Source organism: Carcharhinus amblyrhynchos, chromosome 7 (genome assembly GCF_965287045.1).
Source record: "Carcharhinus amblyrhynchos chromosome 7, sCarAmb.v2.hapA, whole genome shotgun sequence".
Classification (NCBI taxonomy): domain Eukaryota; kingdom Metazoa; phylum Chordata; class Chondrichthyes; order Carcharhiniformes; family Carcharhinidae; genus Carcharhinus; species Carcharhinus amblyrhynchos.
The window spans coordinates 62,955,324-62,972,505 of NC_137330.1; the positions used below are offsets into that span (position 1 = coordinate 62,955,324).

The following is a 17,182-nucleotide window of genomic DNA, read 5'->3' on the forward strand; positions in this document are numbered from 1 at the left end:
GGGCACAGCCTCAAAATAAGGGGGAGTCAGGTTAGAACAGAGTTGAGGAGGAACTTCTTCTCTCAGAGGGTAGTGAATCTCTGGAATTCTCTGTTCATTGAAGCGGTGGAGGCTACCTCGTTGAATATGTTTAAGTCATGGATAGATAGATTTCTGATGAATAAGGGAATTAAGGGTTGTGGGGAGCAGGCGGGTAAGTGGAACTGAACCACTACAACATCATCCATGATCTTATTGAATGGCAGGGCAGGCTTGAGGGGCTAGGTGGCCTACTCCTGCTCCTATTTCATTTGTTCTTATGTTCTTCAGAGCCTGCACACCTACCAGAGTATTCATAGAATTTTCTGTTTTCAATTCAAATTTCCAGCATCTGCTGTATTATCTTCTGTATTACTTACTAATTACTCTGTATCATCTACCATTTACCTCGGCTCTTTGTATAAATACCGTACATAATTGATGAACATGTTAGTTAAATAAAAGCAAAAAACTGCAGGTGCTGGAGATCTGAGATAGAAACAGAAAATGGTGGAACAACTCAGCAGGTTTGACAGCATCTGCGGAGACAGAAAAACAGAATTGACATTTCCAGTCCAATATGACTCTTCTTTCGAACAGAAGAGAGGTAGGAATGCTTTCATGATGTTTAAAGAGGATGGTTCAGGTGGGGTGGAACAAAAGGGAAGGTTACAGGTAGGTTTGATGTTGGAGAAGATTAAAGAACAAACATTTCAAGGAACAAAAGGCAAAGGTTGTGGTAATGGTTGCAGTCAAGAAACAAAACATAGGTCTAAAGCAGGTACTAACAGCAGAATAAATGTCAGCTCAGGCTGAAAGTAAAAACGAAATAAAGACTGGCACTTGGCAACAGAAAAGAACAAAATACAGTCTGAAATTGCTGAACTCAATGTTGAGTCCTGAAAGCTGGAAATTGCCTTATTGTAGAATGATAAGATGTTCCTCCAGCTTGTGCTGGGTTTCAGTGGAAGAGAGGACAGACGTAGGAGTACAAGAACAAGATGGTGAATTGAAATGATAAGCGGTCGAAGGTTATCATGCTATTATGTTCATTACCTGTTTTAGGTCGAGAGTGATGGTTACATAATGGTATTCCATTCCATTTTGAATGCTGGGGCTTTGCCACCATCTGTTTGTGCCGTCAATTGCATTTTCTATGGGATGTCGTTCTATAAAAAAAAAATTGGGATCAAACTCAAATTGTGTAAAATATGAATTTAAAAATGGCTTACTTAAGCTGAGATTTGGAGGTGCATGTGCACAGATCATTAAAACATCATGAACAGGTGCAGAAAATAATCAAAGGCTAATAGAATTCTGAAATAAATATCTAATAAGTACAGGTTATGCTAGAGCTATACAAAACCCTGGTTAGACCACAGTGAACAGCTTTGGGCACCAATGTGAGGAAGGATATTGTCCTTGGAGGGAGTGCAGTTTCAGTTTACCAGGATGATACCTGGACTCCAAGCAATTAATATAAAGTAATATTACACAAACTAGAGTTGTATTTCCAGTAATTTAGAAGATTAGCAATGATTTGATCAAAAGTTTTCAATATATTAATTGCAACAGTTAACGCCAACATGGAAAATTATTTTTGCTGGTTGAGTAGTCTAGGACTCGCGGGCATAGTCTAATAATTAGAACCAACTAGGGCAGCCTGCTGGTACAGGGCCATTCAGTGCCAGGGTCCCAGATTCAATTCTGGCCTCGGGTGACTGTCGATGTGGAGTTTGCACATTCTTCCCGTGTCTGTGTGGGTTTCCTTTGGGTGCTCTAGTTTCTTCCCACAGTCCAAAAATGTGCAGGTTAGGTGGATTGGCCATGCTAAATTGACGCAAATGTCAGGGGGATTAGGAGAGTATATGCGTGGGGTGCCGGGAATAGGACCTGGGTGGGATTGTGGTTGATACAGACTCGATGGACCAAATAGCCTCCTTCTGCGCTGTAGGGATTCTATGAAATATTTTAGGAGTGAAATGAGGAAACACTTCAACACTCAAAAGGGTAGCTGGAATTTGGAACTCCCTTCTACAAATAGCATTTGATGCTGGATCAATGGTTGATTTTCAAACTGAGACATATATTAACTAAATGTATTAAATGATATGAGCCAAAGGTTGGTATATGGAGCTTGGTCACAGATCAGCAATGACCTCATTGATTGGCAGAAGAGGCTCAAGAGACGACATGTCCTACTCCTGTTCTTATGTTACAAACACACAGACAATGATGAAGAAGGCTCATTGAGGGAGAGGACAGATCCCGAGGAACCCCAGAGGTGATGATGTGAGATTGTGAAGTGAAGCCCATTACTGGGGATGCTCTGCAACAAATGGATAAGTAGCAGTAAAATTAAGAGTAGTATCTTGGAGCTGAACAGTGGAGGGCAGGTGTTGGTGGAGGATTCTGAAACTGCAGGTCGCAGAGAGGTCAAGGTGGATGGTACTATGCGTTATGTCCACACTCACAGGGAACTTGGGGTTATTTTGTGAGCCGTTGGACTTTGGCAACCTGATGGGGGAATTTTTCCAATGGACTTGAGTATATTAGCAAAACGGCTCTTTTCAGAATGATAACATTGGATTAGAATTATTATGGACAGGAATGGGGTAGAAATAGTATCAACATGCCTACAGTTGAATAAATTGATCATAACGTTTAAATTTGCTGGTTACCACCAGGACCACCAGCAACTGAATGAAAAAGGAGCTGTTTGTTGAGATCTTCCTTTGAAGGCTTGTTACTACCAAACAAACCACAATGCAGCCAGAGGCTCTTAAAAACAGAGGAGGAAAAAATGGAAACTCAAATGCTTGTACTACAAGAGGACAATCATTTTACTGCAATCCAAAATGCCATGATCAACATTAAACCATCATGTATAAATGCAATATCTCTGATTCATTTGCAGATCTAGTTTTGTCATATGGGTCAATTTTGGTTTTTGAAGACTAAAGTAGTTGCAAAATAATAGTTTATTCAAACATCCAAACTAAGTTATTAAAAGTTTACCAGTTTCAGAAAGAAAAGATTCTTACTTCCGACTCTTAAGCACCAAGTAAAAATTAAAGAGCAAGCACTGTCTCTCTGGCATCCAAATAATTACAGAGGACATCATAAGTGCATTCAACAGGAAAAACCCCAGACAGTAATAAGACAAGAATAAACAATTCTTTGACATCTGTCTTCACAAGGAATCTGTCACATACCCTTTGGATTTCTACTTTTCAAGTCACAGACTCGGCACTGTGGGTTCCTCGATGGCCGTCCAGCAACATGTTCTACCAGTTTACAATACATTTCAGGCCCATCTTGACCGCAGGTGGCATTGGCACTGATTTCAGCCATGGTAGCGAGATTTAACACAGCTGGAAACAACCCTGAAAAGAACAGAAAAACTGTATTAAAAGGTAGCTTCTCAATAATAATTTTTCATTCACTATAACTGAACAGCAATTTCAATGATAAGCAAGACCTTTCACAATAAATGTAAATCTATTTGTGACTAATAAATAGCTTTTAAAGACTTTCTTCAGAATGTTACACATTTTGTAAAATATTATTTCAGCTTCAAAGGATTTACATACGATATGCAGAAAATTGTTGAGTACGTTTTTATAACATCTCATACATTTAAGATGTGTGATATTTAACAGTAATATTTATATCCTTGCTTTTCACATGAATATAGATTTTCTGGTCCCACCTGCCACAAGAATCATTGTGGGTGGAACGCAAAATTTGGCGGACCATAAAGGTCCATTGACCTCAGGTGGAAATTTCTGGTGCTGTTGGCATTTGGGGTGGGGGGGGAAGGAGGAGGAGGAGGAGGAGGTGCGGTGGGAGAAGAGAAAGAAAGAGAGAGGGACTGGAAAATCTACCCATTGTTTCCATTTTTTGTTGAGGACAGTTGCATTATTTGATTAGCAAGCTATGTTTTGTAATATTTCATGCCAACACTGCTTTCTGAAACATTCCATAAGGGTGGATTATACAGGGGGATGAATTACCTGCCTGATCCCCCCTACCAAAAGGTCGGTCAGTACTGCACAACCCAGAAACCCGGCTGCCCTGCAATGATATTACACTGATGATAGCCTTAATAGAGTCAGATTGGGACTTCTGCCACCATTTTGAAGGAAGTCCCATCCTGGACAGCTGCTGGCCAAGGTGATTGGCTAGTAGTTTTGTAGTTCAAGTAGCATCAGAGTGTAGTGGTCACTGCTGAGACTATAGGTGTCGGGGAAGGCAGGCTAAATGTGGGACTGAGCACAGTGATTTAAGAAGAGGCATGATCTAGACCTAGGGTCAGTGTGGTGTTGGTCAGAGACCTGATGAGGCCTAGGATGGTGATAGCTCCATATCTGCAGCCTTTACTGTACAGTTGTATACTGTCACATGCAGTCAAAAATACCTGCTGTTAATATATAGATCATGAAGACATCTTTAACAGAAACATTCTGCAACTAACACCATCCCAACAACAGGCAATCCATGAAAAAGAAGTAGTGATGGATCCTGAATTTCTGTTAAGTCGAGGATTTTGGTTGGGCATGCTTGACAGACCCCACAGCAAGAGAACTGGAGGGTGTGGGATGGGAGGACTGTGGAGCCAGGATAAAAGAGGACACGGTCTTGGAAAGTGGGGGGGGGCGGCAAGTGTCACAAGGCACAAGGAAACAGCCCCCACCCCCCAAAAGGAGGCACATGAACCTTTCTGCCCACACAGTGAACACAGCTTGGTTGCCTGCCTTGTCTCCTCCCTCCCCCATCACAGATAGAATTGTAGCAGAGGCAGAACAAAGCTTTTAAATGACCATTAATTGGTGACTAAAGCAGGCAGGCCGCCTGTTCTATTTTAAGAGCCCACCCTCCCCCAACCTTGAAATATGCTGACAGGGAATCATAAAGTAGACCCCACGGAACATCCACACCTCCTTTACATCATTTCGTCATTATTCTTAGCAAATTGCACTGATTTATTAATATAGAAATAAATTATTGGATTTTTTTAATGCAAGCAATCTGTATCATTGAAATTAAAATAAGGGCTCTGCATCATGTGAGCACTCCAGTTTGAAGGGCAAAAAAAAACAAGTGACTTTTTGCATTGAGAGCCAAGTCCAATTTGGCAGCGCTGAATAAGAATTGGGATATAATGTCATGTTGGTACTACGGCTGTTTTGTGCTCATGCCAGGAATAATGGCATCACCTCAAATGAAACAGATGCTGTTTCTATTGGTGTAACAAGTTGAAAACTTTGGCCAATATGTTTTTAACAGTTTTGGAATCCATTGCCAGCTGCATGTACTGTGCCTCAGATATTCGAAACATGATTAGCTGGAGCTCATGGCACAAACTGAAATAATCCCTGTACTTTCAGTAAAGAACAACAATTTTTTTTAAAAAAAAGCACATTCGACAATTCACTTGAAAAAAAATTCACAGCTGACTTCTGCAAATTTGATAAGAATTTTGAAATAACTCGGGGATTACAGATTAGCAAGGATATAATGTACTTGTTACCACTCAATGGGAGAGGACATAATTCACAGGGTTTTCCTGAAAAAAATGAAATTAGCATTCTGTCCCCTTGGTTCAAAACAAAACTGTACACAGAAAGAACTTGCTTTTACTTAGCACCATTCACATGTTCCGAATGTTCCAAAGCATTTTGCAAACAATGAAGTAGGTTTGAAGCATAATCATGATTATTAGATAGGCAAACACAGCAGCTAGCCAATACACAGCAAGATTCCACAAGCAACAAGACAAATAACAAGTTACTCAGAGTTTGGAAAGATTTTTCAACCACAAATATGAAGATTCCTCCCCTGGAATTTTTTTAAACAGTCCTGGGCAGTGTGCCCTTTCAGTTTTTTTTGTGTGCGTGGATGATTAATTTAAGTGTGTAGGCACTTAAAATTCTTTTGTGCTGCAGTGTACGTGCACATCTTAATAGGTCTGTTCTGCACGCGGCCTGCACAGGAACCTTTGGGTTGCTGGTGGACATTGTGGCCACGAAACCTAAAGGGAACATTATTGCCATGGGATCTTTTACATCAACTTTAACAGGTGGAGAGGGCCTCCGTTTAACATTGCCTCCAATGCAGTATTCCCACAGTAGTACAATGAAAAGCTAGCCAAGATTATGTTCTCAAGCCCCTGAAGTGCAGTTTGAACCCATGACCCATGGTGCAGAGGTGAAAGTGCTACTAAATGGACTGAACCAAGCAGACATATTGAAAGTAAACCCAAAGCCCTCAAAAATAAATTATCTATTTATTGCAGCTTGTATTCAAAGGAGTTAAGAAAACATTTTAGAAAATGTCTTGCTATTTGCTTGAAATTAAACAATAACATTTTCATCCCCGAGTACATTTATTGCAATCACTGCAATCTTAGAGTAAGTTTAAAATTAAGCAAAATGACAAAGCAATTACTTTTCCATTTCGTGACACTGACCAAAGATCTTTCTTTTCCTTTCACTTGCATTTCAATTTACACAAGTTATATTTCAAATTTTAAGTTGAACTAAAATACAAAACAGTTGAAAACCAAAATGGGATCCAGACTCCATCATATACTGACCAAATGCAAAAGAATCCAATGTACCCATAATTCCTCTAATTGTGCGAATCCTAGCAATGGTGGTCAAGTGAGGAGACCTTCAAGACTCTCAAAACAATGCAGTGGTCAAAGTAAAGGTTCAACTACAGCATCTCAGCATTTACATATATGCCACGATGAATATTTCCTTCCCACCATATTTTTGTAGTGGAGAAAGATTCCTGCCATGGAGCAGGCCGTGTTTTTAACATGGCCCCACCTCATTCTTTATGTGTGCACATTCTGTGTTGGGTCTTATGGTGAGGCAAGCAAGAGATCGGATGCCCCTCTGTCATGTCCAGGCGCCTAGACAAGCCTTCACTAACAGGAAGGAGGAAAGGATGAGCAGGAGGCAGTGAGTCCCATCTCCCCACTACAGCAATGCATCACTACAGCATCTCCTGGAAGAAATTCAGGAAGATAGGATGTCCTCGGCTCCTGAGATGGCTTCAGAAAGCTGTCCCAGCTGGCCACTGCAGCCTGGGAAGAGATAGCCAGGGAGGTTGGCATCCATGGAGTGCAGAGGAGGACTGCACTGTAGTGCACGTAAAAAGAGTCAATGATTTAATCCACACAGCTAGGGTAAGTGAACTTTGTCCTTCTAACCCACCTCACCACATCTGTATTTGTCTCATGACCTGAGAATCACTGGCAAGGCTGGCATTTCTCTTGCCCATTCCTAAATGCCCTTGACAAGGGGATGTGCTGCTGCCTTACTGAACCCTGACAGTCCATGTGCTCTGCTGTTAGCAAGGCAACTGCAGGATTTTGGACTAAAACCTGGTGTTGTCAGACTTTTTACTGGATTTTCATCCAGCCAGAGTGAAGGCACAGCCATGGGGTGGAGTGCAGGATGACTTGAAGGTGTTTTGCTCCTATTCATTTGCTATCCTTGTCCTTCAAGCTGGTAGAGCTTGCAGGGTTTGAGGGTGCAATTCCAGGAATCTTGGTGACTTGCTGCAGTGCGTCTTGTACAGGGTACTGGATGTGGTGTCAGTCAAACAGGGTGCTAGGTCCTGGATGTGTCCAGCTTCACGAGAGTTCTTGGAGCTGCACTCATCCAAGCAACTGGAGACTATTCCATTTCAGTCCTCACTTGTGGCAGGCTTATAGTGGTTGGATTTTTGGGAGTCACTTTTGTACAGCACAGTCAGGGGATAATCGTCCTCAATATTGATTCTAGATTCCATAATGTCTCACAGCTTCAGATAAAATATGGGCAATCATGGGCATGACCTACCAGCTTCAACAGCCGATGAGTCAGTATTTCTCTACATTAAACAGCATGTAGAGGATACAAGGGAAAGCGAAAGAACAGAATTTTTGGGGGGTGGGGAGAGGGAGGGGTTGGATTTTAATGTCTGCTACCAAAAATAGCTTAATAGTACTACCACTGACCAAGCCTGCAATGACACAGCGACCACATTGGACTTGAGACAACTTGCAAGAGGGCCAAAATGTGGGAATAGCCTAAATAACATCACCTTCATCAACCACTCATTGAATGCTCATTACAGCATTGACAGGAGTGACTATTGTATTGTCCTTGCGGAGACCATGTCCTAATTTAGGACTGAGGACAGTCTCCATGTTTTGTGGCAATACCGTCGTGCTAACATGAACTAGCAACTCAAAACCAAGTATCCACAAGGTGCTGTGGTTCATCACCAGCAGAACTGTATAGCTTGACAATTTTTAACATGATGACCTTATATCTCCCTCACTTTCTCACCATCAAACCAATTGTAGTTAATGAGGAGCATACAAGAACAGCTTGTAGACTGTTCTGAGAGATTTCCTCTTTGCCGATGACTGCACCCTGTATACTGGCTCAGAGCCAGAGATGCAAGTCAGTATGGACAAATTTTCCACAGCTGTGACAACTTTGGACTCACCATCAACACTGAAAAAGACCGAAGTCATGCATCAGCCTGCTCCTCATGCACCGTACACAGAACCCATAATCACAATCAAAGGGCAGAAACTACAAGCAGTGGACCAGTTCACTTATCTTGGCAGCACCCTCTCCCAAGCAGTGACTATTGATACAGAAGTTAAGTGCAAAACAGCAAAGGCAAGTTCTGCTTTCGGTAGACTGCGCTCCACTGTATGGGAACATCGAGGAATCAGCCCAGCAACAAAACTGAAGGTCTACAGCGCCGTGGTACTCACTACCCTGTGGATTGTGTATCGAAGGCATGCAAGGCAGCTCAATCATTTCCACATGATTTGTCTTCGCAGAATATTATGCATCAGATGGCAAGACAAAGTACCAGACAATGAAGTTCTCTCTAGAGCAAGTCTAGAGCAAGTGGACCATCAGTCCACACACTACTGAAGAGAGCGCAGACCTGGTTGCAGGTCATATCATTCATATGCCAGATGAGTGCATTCCTAAGCAGCTCCTCTTTGGGGAACTCTCTGCTGGAAGACACTCGCATGGAGGGCAGAAGAAACGGTTCAAAGACACACTCAAGGCCTCCCTGAAGTCACTTGACATAGAGGCGACCACCTAGGAAACGCTGGCACAAAAACCGCCCTATCTGGCACTGCCTCATCCACAAAGGCTGTCAAGCTTACGAAGCAAGGTGTATTGCTGAAGAACAACTTAAGCGCGAGCAGCGCAAGTCAAGAGCCACCAGCGCAACAAGTACAGTGTCTACACAAGTCTGTCCAATATGTGCCAGGACATTCCATGCCCGAACTGGCCTGATTAGTTATCTTCGGACACACCGCAACCAGCCTCAAAATGACTAATGGTGTCGAGGTCCTCATCAATGACGATGGACGAACAAGAGCAGCACAGAGTCGCAGAGGTTTACAACATGGAAATAGGCCCTTTGGCCCAACTCTTCCATGCCATCCTTTTTTTTAAACCCCTAAGCTAGTCCCAATTGCTCACATTTGGCCCATATCCCTCTATACCCATCATACCCATGTAACTATCTAAATGCTTTTTAAAAGATACAATTGGACCAGCCTCTACTACTACCTCTGGCAGCTTGTTCCAGACACTCGCCACCCTCTGTGAAAAAATTGCCCCTCTGGACACTTCTGTATCTCTCCCCTCTCACCTTAAACCTATGCCTTCTAGTTTTAGACTCCCCTACCTTTGGGAAAAGATATTGACTATCTATCTTGTCTATGCCCCTCATTATTTTATAGGCCTCTATAAGACCACCCCTAAGCCTCCTATGCTCCCAAGAAAAAAGTCCCAGTCTATCCAGCCTCTCCTTATCACTCAAACCATCAAGTCCTGGTGGATCCTAGTAAGTCTTTTCTGCACTCTTTCTAGTTTAATAATATCCTTTCTATAATATGGTGACCAGAACTGTATAAAGTATTCCAAATATGGCCTCATCAATGTCTTGTACAACTTCAACAAGACATCCCAAATCTTGTATTCAATGTTCTGACCAATGAAACCAAGCATGTTGAATGCCTTCTTCACCAATCTGTTCACCTGGGAGTCCACTTTCAACGAGCTATGAACCTGTACCCCTCAATCTCTTTGTTCTGTAACTCTCCCCAACGTCCTACAGTTAACTGAGTAAGTCCTGCCCTGGTTTGATAGACCAAAATGCTTCACCTGGCATTTATCTAAATTAAACTCCACCTGTCATTTGTCAGCCCACTCGCCCAATTGATCAAGATCCAATTGCAATCCTAGATACCTTCTTCATTGTCCACTATGCCAGCAATTTTGGTGTCATCTGCAAACTTACTAACCATGCCTCCTAAATTCTCATCCAAATCATTACTATAAATGACAAATAACAGTGGACCCAGCACCGATCCCTGAGACACACCACTGATCACGGCTTCCAATTTGAAAAATAACCCTCTACAACCATCCTCTCTCCTCTGTCATCAAGCCAACCTTGTATCCATTTGGCTACCTCACCCTGGATTCCTTGAGATTTAACCTTATGCACAACCTACCATGTGGTACCTTATCAAAGGCCTTGCTAAAACAATAGTTCAAAGAAACATACATTGCTCTCCTCTGTATAGATTATCTATGAGGTCCCCTCTCACTTTTCTAAACTCCAATAAATGCAAGCCCAACCGGCTTTGTCTCTCTTCAATTTACAAACCTTCCATCCCGGGAATTAGCCTGTAAATGTTTACTGCACTCTCTCTACAATAAGGGCATCCTTCTTCAGATAAGGATACCAAAACTGCACACAATACTCCGGCTGTGGCCTCATCAACACCCTCTAAAATTACAGTATAACGTCTTTATACTTATATTCAAATCCTCTCAATAGGAAGGCCAACATACCATTTGCCTTCTTTACTGCCTGCTGTATCTACGTGCTTACTTTCAGCAACTGATGCACGAGAACACCAAGGTCTCACTGAGTATCCACCTCTCTCAATTTACACCCATTCAAATAATAATCTGCCTTCCTATTTTTGCTACCAAAGTGAATAACCTCACACTCATCCACAGTAAACTGCATATGCCATGCAGATACTCACTCACTCAGCCTATCCAAATCACACTTAAACAGCTCCCCATCCTCCTCATAGCTTACCCTCTCACCCAATTTTGTATCATCTGTAAATCTGAAGATAATACATTCTGTTCCAAATCACTAATATATAATGTTAAACAGTTGGGGTCCTCGAACAGATCCCTGCTTTACCACCCCACTAGTCACTTCTTGCCAACTGGAAAAAGACTAATTTATGCCAACTCATTGCTTCTTATCTGCAAACCAGCTTTCGATCCATCTCAGGACACTACCAGCAATTCCATGCTTTAATATTACATAGTAGTCTGTTACGTGACACCTTGTCAAAAGCCTTCTGAAAGTCAAAATAAACCACATTCACTGGTTCTCCTAAGTCAACTCTACTAATTATATCCTCAAAGAATTCCCATACATTCATCAAGCATGATTTCTCCTTTGTAAATCCATGTTGACTTTATCCGATTATACCAAAGCTTTCCAAATGCTGAGTTATGAAATTCTTGATAATGGACTGTAGCAACTTCCCCACTATTGATATTTGGCTCATTGGTCTATAATTCCATTTTCTCTCTACCTCCCTTTTAATGTAAGCGGGCTTACATTAGCTACCCTCAAATCTGTAGGAACCAGTCCCCAAATCACAATGAATCATTGTGCAAAAAGGTTATCCCTCACATCGCCTTTCATTTTTTTGCCAATCGCTTTAAATCAGTGCCTTCAGCTTCTCGTCAAAGGAAACAATTATTCTCCATTAACTCCGCCAAGGTCTCTTATGAGTTTGAACATCTTCATCAAATCTCCTCTTGATGTTCTCTTCTTCAAACAGAAGAACCCAATTCTATCCAAGTTACCTACCCCTAAAATGAGTTCCTCATCCCTGGAACAACTCTCGTAAATCTTGTCCTCAACCTCTCTAAAGACTTCACACCCTTCCTAAATGTCACTCTCAGAGTTAGCATGCAATGAAGCGCTTTCTGATTCTCTCTCCTGGAGAAGTGACTGAGCTCTATGCTTCATCTGTCCATAGCAATGCAACTGAGATTAAGACTTGAGTGATGAGAGGTTGCATTTTGGTGCAACAGTGTCAGTACAGCTGGTCATTAGATAGTTGCTTTCTGAATAAAACTTCTGAGGCACCCTTCAGTGCTTTTAATTTTTACTGATTAAAACTAACCCCGCATTTTCAAGATAAATACTCAAAACATGAGAAGTAATTTTTTTAAACTCAACAAAGTACAAATCACATGAAAACCCATTAATGCTTCAGAAAATATGATGTTAAGACAAGGCAGTCTACACATATTTAATTTAGAAAATGCTTTTTTCTGGTTTTCAGCTGATGCAAGTATTTCCTTTGGAAGTGGCTAAAGAAAAATGAAGACTATTCTTTGATCAAAATCTGTTTTAAATTTTAGTAGCATGAAGTGTGGGAAGATCATGGCTAAAGAACATAAAGAAAATAAAACGTTGTGCCGGAAATCTTTCCCAGCTGTGTACTGAGGGCTCTGTTATTCAACTCCAGATGTCAAACAGAAAAGTTCAAATAACTTCATAAGTTTTCAAAACAATTTAAACTTTGGTAAAAAGAAAATGAGACCAGGTAGAACGAAGTTAAAAGAAATGGAAACAGGTACAACTTTACAGTTTTCAATTACAGCAAAAAATTTTTTTAATGAAAGCAAACAACACAGCCACTGCATACAAACGTTGGCTGCAGTCTAAGGGAACAGCTTACCCTGCAGCTCCAAGACTGCAGTTAACACTAGGTTTACAATATCCTCAAACTTTTTTTAAAAGAACTCTGGCCTGTCCATTTCAAAACATCCTCAGTCTCCATTTTCTACAGCTTGTTGAAATTACTCATCAAAAACTATTGCCTGGTACAAGCAATCTACATTATAGGTTAGAGGTCTGGCATTTAGCACACATTCCTCAAACTGCTGTTTCACCATCACATTTTATTCACGGACATTGGTCATTGCATTTTGTTTTCATTCGCTCAAAACAAAACTGCACGACAGCAGAATTGAAAAGGTAAGGAACATAGAAATCCAAACTACCAATGAGAAGCTAATAATTTTGAATAGCTAATTGGGAAATCTCATCAATGAAATAAATTTACAGCAGGATTAAATCGCTCAAAATTGGAAGAAAAAACATGACCGATCATTTATTTTTCAGAACTGAAATTTCCAGGCGCAGAGTGGATCTGCAGCAGTGCGGGAGATAGGGGGCTTGCAGCCTTTGCACCGAGTGGGTGTGCTGTGCCTCCGGCCACTACCAACACGGGGTCCAATGCTGGGAAAGGTGCTCACCAGGAGGCTCCCAAAGGTGTTGTCAAGATCTCAAACAGCTATACAAGATTTGACACTCTGTTTACAAAATTAGACCACACAGGTCTATTCAACATTTTTGCTCATTACGCACAAAAGAACAAGCACTCAGCAGCAAGCTGGGACCAGCATTAGCATGATTTAAAACAATAGATATCCAAGTAAGATAATTTAGAATAACTTTGATTATAGAAAGTGTTTTTGGAGGTGTTGTACCAGCTCAGGTACACACACAGCCCAGTCACATATTTGCATGAGGAGGACATAAGTTCAAACTCCCTTGCTCTCTCAGAGGATTTCTGGGGAAGAGGCATCTGAGAGATCTGAGTCTGGTGATGAAACTTTGGAATCAGCTTTCGAATTCATGGTGCAGAAACAGCAAGAGCAGAGGAACATTGGGCAACACTATTGGAAGACCTCCATACAGAGGCAAGTGAGTCAGTGGAGCCAATATGCCCATTCTCTGATAAAGTGGCCCGGATATGTACACGCATCATAGACTGCATGGGGAGGATTGTGGATGCCCGGGAGACCCTGGCACAAGAGGATGCCCAGTGTCTGATGGAGATGTGCACAGACCTGCATTCCATTGCTGCTGCCACGGGCAAGTTCATGCATTGGCAACACAAGAGATAAATGGGTCTCTCAATGACGCTCCATGTGCCTGATCCCCTCAAGGCGTCAAGTTGGGACCCTCAGCAACCCAAAGGGAGGAGCAGCAGCCATTGAATCATCCAATCAGGAAACTCAGAGGTTGCCCCTTTCTTCTGAATCCACTTGGCCTCTGACCCTACAGCCTCATCCTCTGTTTGCACAGAGGGAGCATCTGGCCCACTGGTGGAAAGTCAAAGTAAATCAGGACACTCCAGGCCTTGGTACTCCAGAAGACAGCTGCTGAAATCACCAAAGACAACTGGGCCAACATCGCCACAGGATGTTTCCACCTTTGCTGAAGTTTGGTAGCACGTAGCAGGAGTAGTAAGCTAGGTAACAATCAAGAAAATTTGACCACAAATGTTCACATAGGTGAACACTGTCACTGTATTATCTGTGAATATATTCACTGTCATGAAATCATGTCTAGTGTTGTCCTACAGTATCATTATATAGACTTCACGAGGCCTCGCCCTCAAATTTCCCCTTAACACTCATTGCTCAACTGCACACAGACTCACGATGGGTCACTCTAGGGGAGAAGTGCCCGTGGCAGGACCTTTTACAGCCTCATGCAAGCACCGCTCCACCTTCCACCCATTCACCACATGCAGATCCTCTATCGATCACACTCACTGAATGCCTTGAGCTTTTCCAATGTTGTCTGTTGAGATTCTCTTTCAGTTCTTTATCTGAGCAGACGAGAACTTCTGCCCAGCCAATGATCGAACTCCCGCAATGCAGCAACTGGGCCCACTCAACACGAGACTTAACAAAAAATCAGGTGTGGAGGGAAGATTCTGGTCCGGCCTTCATTTGCATCCCAAATCTGATCGGCCATGGTTAGCAACATTCAAAGATCCTGCTGTAAATTCATGCCAGTATGAAACCAACTTTTGGATCATCTGTTGAATTTCAACTCCGCCCCCTCCCCCAACCAATACCTGCCATTGATCCCACCCTCAGGAGCATGGGGGAATTCTGCTCAATGTTACAGCAGCCACAGTAAAGCACTTACTGGGTCATTGGTGCTTTTGAAAATGGAACAAGATGGCTATTTCCAGCGGATACATTGGAAGGTAAGGAACATATGAGAAACTCGAGTAACCATTCAATTGTCAGTGGACACATGGGGACACCGCCACCTGAAATTTCCCCTCCAAGCCTCACCTTCACTGTCACTGGGTCAAAATCCCTTCCTGATGGGTATATCAACACCACAAAGTGCAGTGATTCAAGAAGGCAGCTTGCCGCCATCTCTGCAAGAGTAATTAAGGATGGGCAACAAATGCTGGCTGAGCCAATGTCCACATCCCATGAACAAATAAAACAAAATTCATACTTTGAAATAATGTACATGCCCTTCAGAGCGAATGATATATTAGAACTGAAAGGTGGGAGTGAAGAGATCCAGACTGAGAATCAGGTGACTCCTGAACACAAGAAAGTGATTTCGCTAACCAAGGTTGGTGCAGAAGTGAATAGCATGTTAACAAACCTCACTCCCACCAAGCCTGACAATGTACCATTTAAAATAGCTACCATCAAAGTGAAAGAGAAATAAGCCACAAGAGACAGAAGAAAGCTAGAAATTTGGGAACAGAAAAATAGTTAGTGAATATACTGAGGCATTGAAGAATTAATTTTTATATTGCAACTTTGGTACACACTTACATTCTGTATTACAAGACAGATTTGCGTGTGGATGAATGAATCATTTGAAGTTATAAAACACACAAGATCTTTTGTGTTTGCTATGTTTACTCAGTTCTTCTAAAGCACTGTTTTTCAATCTCGACATGCAGCATGTCTCAATAAGGATGATCAAGAGGAGGAAGATTAAAACACCTCTTCCCAACGAACACTCACCAAGCAAATGCAGAGGCTGGAATTTTACCATCCTACCCAGATGGGAATCAGAGCGGCTGAGGGGCAGACCATGGAGAAAGGTCTGTTGACCTCGCTGGGATTTTACAGATTCAGCAAGACCATAAAATCCGACCCAGAATGCCTTTCTTGGACATTCCCACAATACAAGGAAAGGAGAATAAGCAGTCAGCTGCCTGGTCAAGACAATTCTGTTGCACTGTTCTCTAAGCAGACATAGTACAACTCCCATATAGTATGCAGGACTATCTGCTAAGAGGACCAGTAGGAAATATGACCCTTTTTTCAATTCTTTCATGGGATGCTGTTACGATCCCAGATGGTTTTACAACTGGCTGGGAAGATCCCAGAATGGAACCCTGGCTCAGAAGACAATCATTTTCTTTTGAAAACATGGAGGACCTGGATCCCAGGATCACCAATTAGTTTTACAACAAGGAAAAGAATAGTTATTGAACATTATGATACAATACTCTTTTACCCCCACTTAGCACCACAAATATATGCAGGCCAGAATTTTCCAGCCATCCACATTGGCAGGATCTTCCAGTCCTGACAATGCTGCAAGCCTGCTGCGAATTTCCCAGCAGCACGGGGCGCCTTTAATGAGAAACCCCGTTGACAAGGGCACGACCAAAACATCCTTCCTTAAAAGGGCATCAATGAACCAGATGGGTTTTTGCAACAATCAGTGACAGTTGGCATGGTCATTACAGAGACTAACTTTCAATTCCAGATTTATTAATTGAGGAATTTGAACCCATGTTTTCAGTGTGTTGACCTGGGCCTCTGGATTACTCCTCCATTGACATTGCCATGATATCACTCTCTACCCGCCACCCCCCCCAGGATTGGGATTTTATACATGAGCATATTAAAATTCACATTAAAATTGGATTCTTTATGGCTGTTTGAAAAACAACAAAATAGACTAGAACAAAAAGTTCAGCTTTGTTACAAGTCCAACTGAATAAAAGCGCATGGGCTGGGATTTTCTGCCTTCCTCCCACCCGTGCAGCATGTTTTCCAGCAACGGAACCACTTGTCATTGACTGTGCGTGTGATCTTTCAGTCCCGCTGAGATCTGTGGCATTTTGCATGGTTCACTGGGGAAAGCAACGTGGGAGATTGCCTTTGGCAGGATCGGAAGATCTGGCCGGTGGGAAGGACTGGAAAATCCCACTCATGAGACA

The 17,182-nt window shown here is 42.2% G+C and overlaps 1 protein-coding gene across 4 annotated transcripts in view; it reads right to left on the reverse strand.

The window, feature by feature from the left end:
* The window catches only part of lama2 (laminin, alpha 2), a 363,864-nt gene that overhangs the window by 270,565 nt on the left and 76,117 nt on the right, over positions 1-17,182 (reverse strand). For all 4 annotated transcript variants that reach the window (XM_080192473.1, XM_080192472.1, XM_080192475.1 and 1 more), the window contains exons 2-3: positions 3,234-3,404; positions 1,075-1,187 (exon numbers count right to left, since the gene is read on the reverse strand). In XM_080192473.1, coding sequence (XP_080048599.1) covers positions 1,075-1,187; positions 3,234-3,404 — 284 coding nt within the window. The remainder of the gene's footprint in view (positions 1-1,074; positions 1,188-3,233; positions 3,405-17,182) is intronic.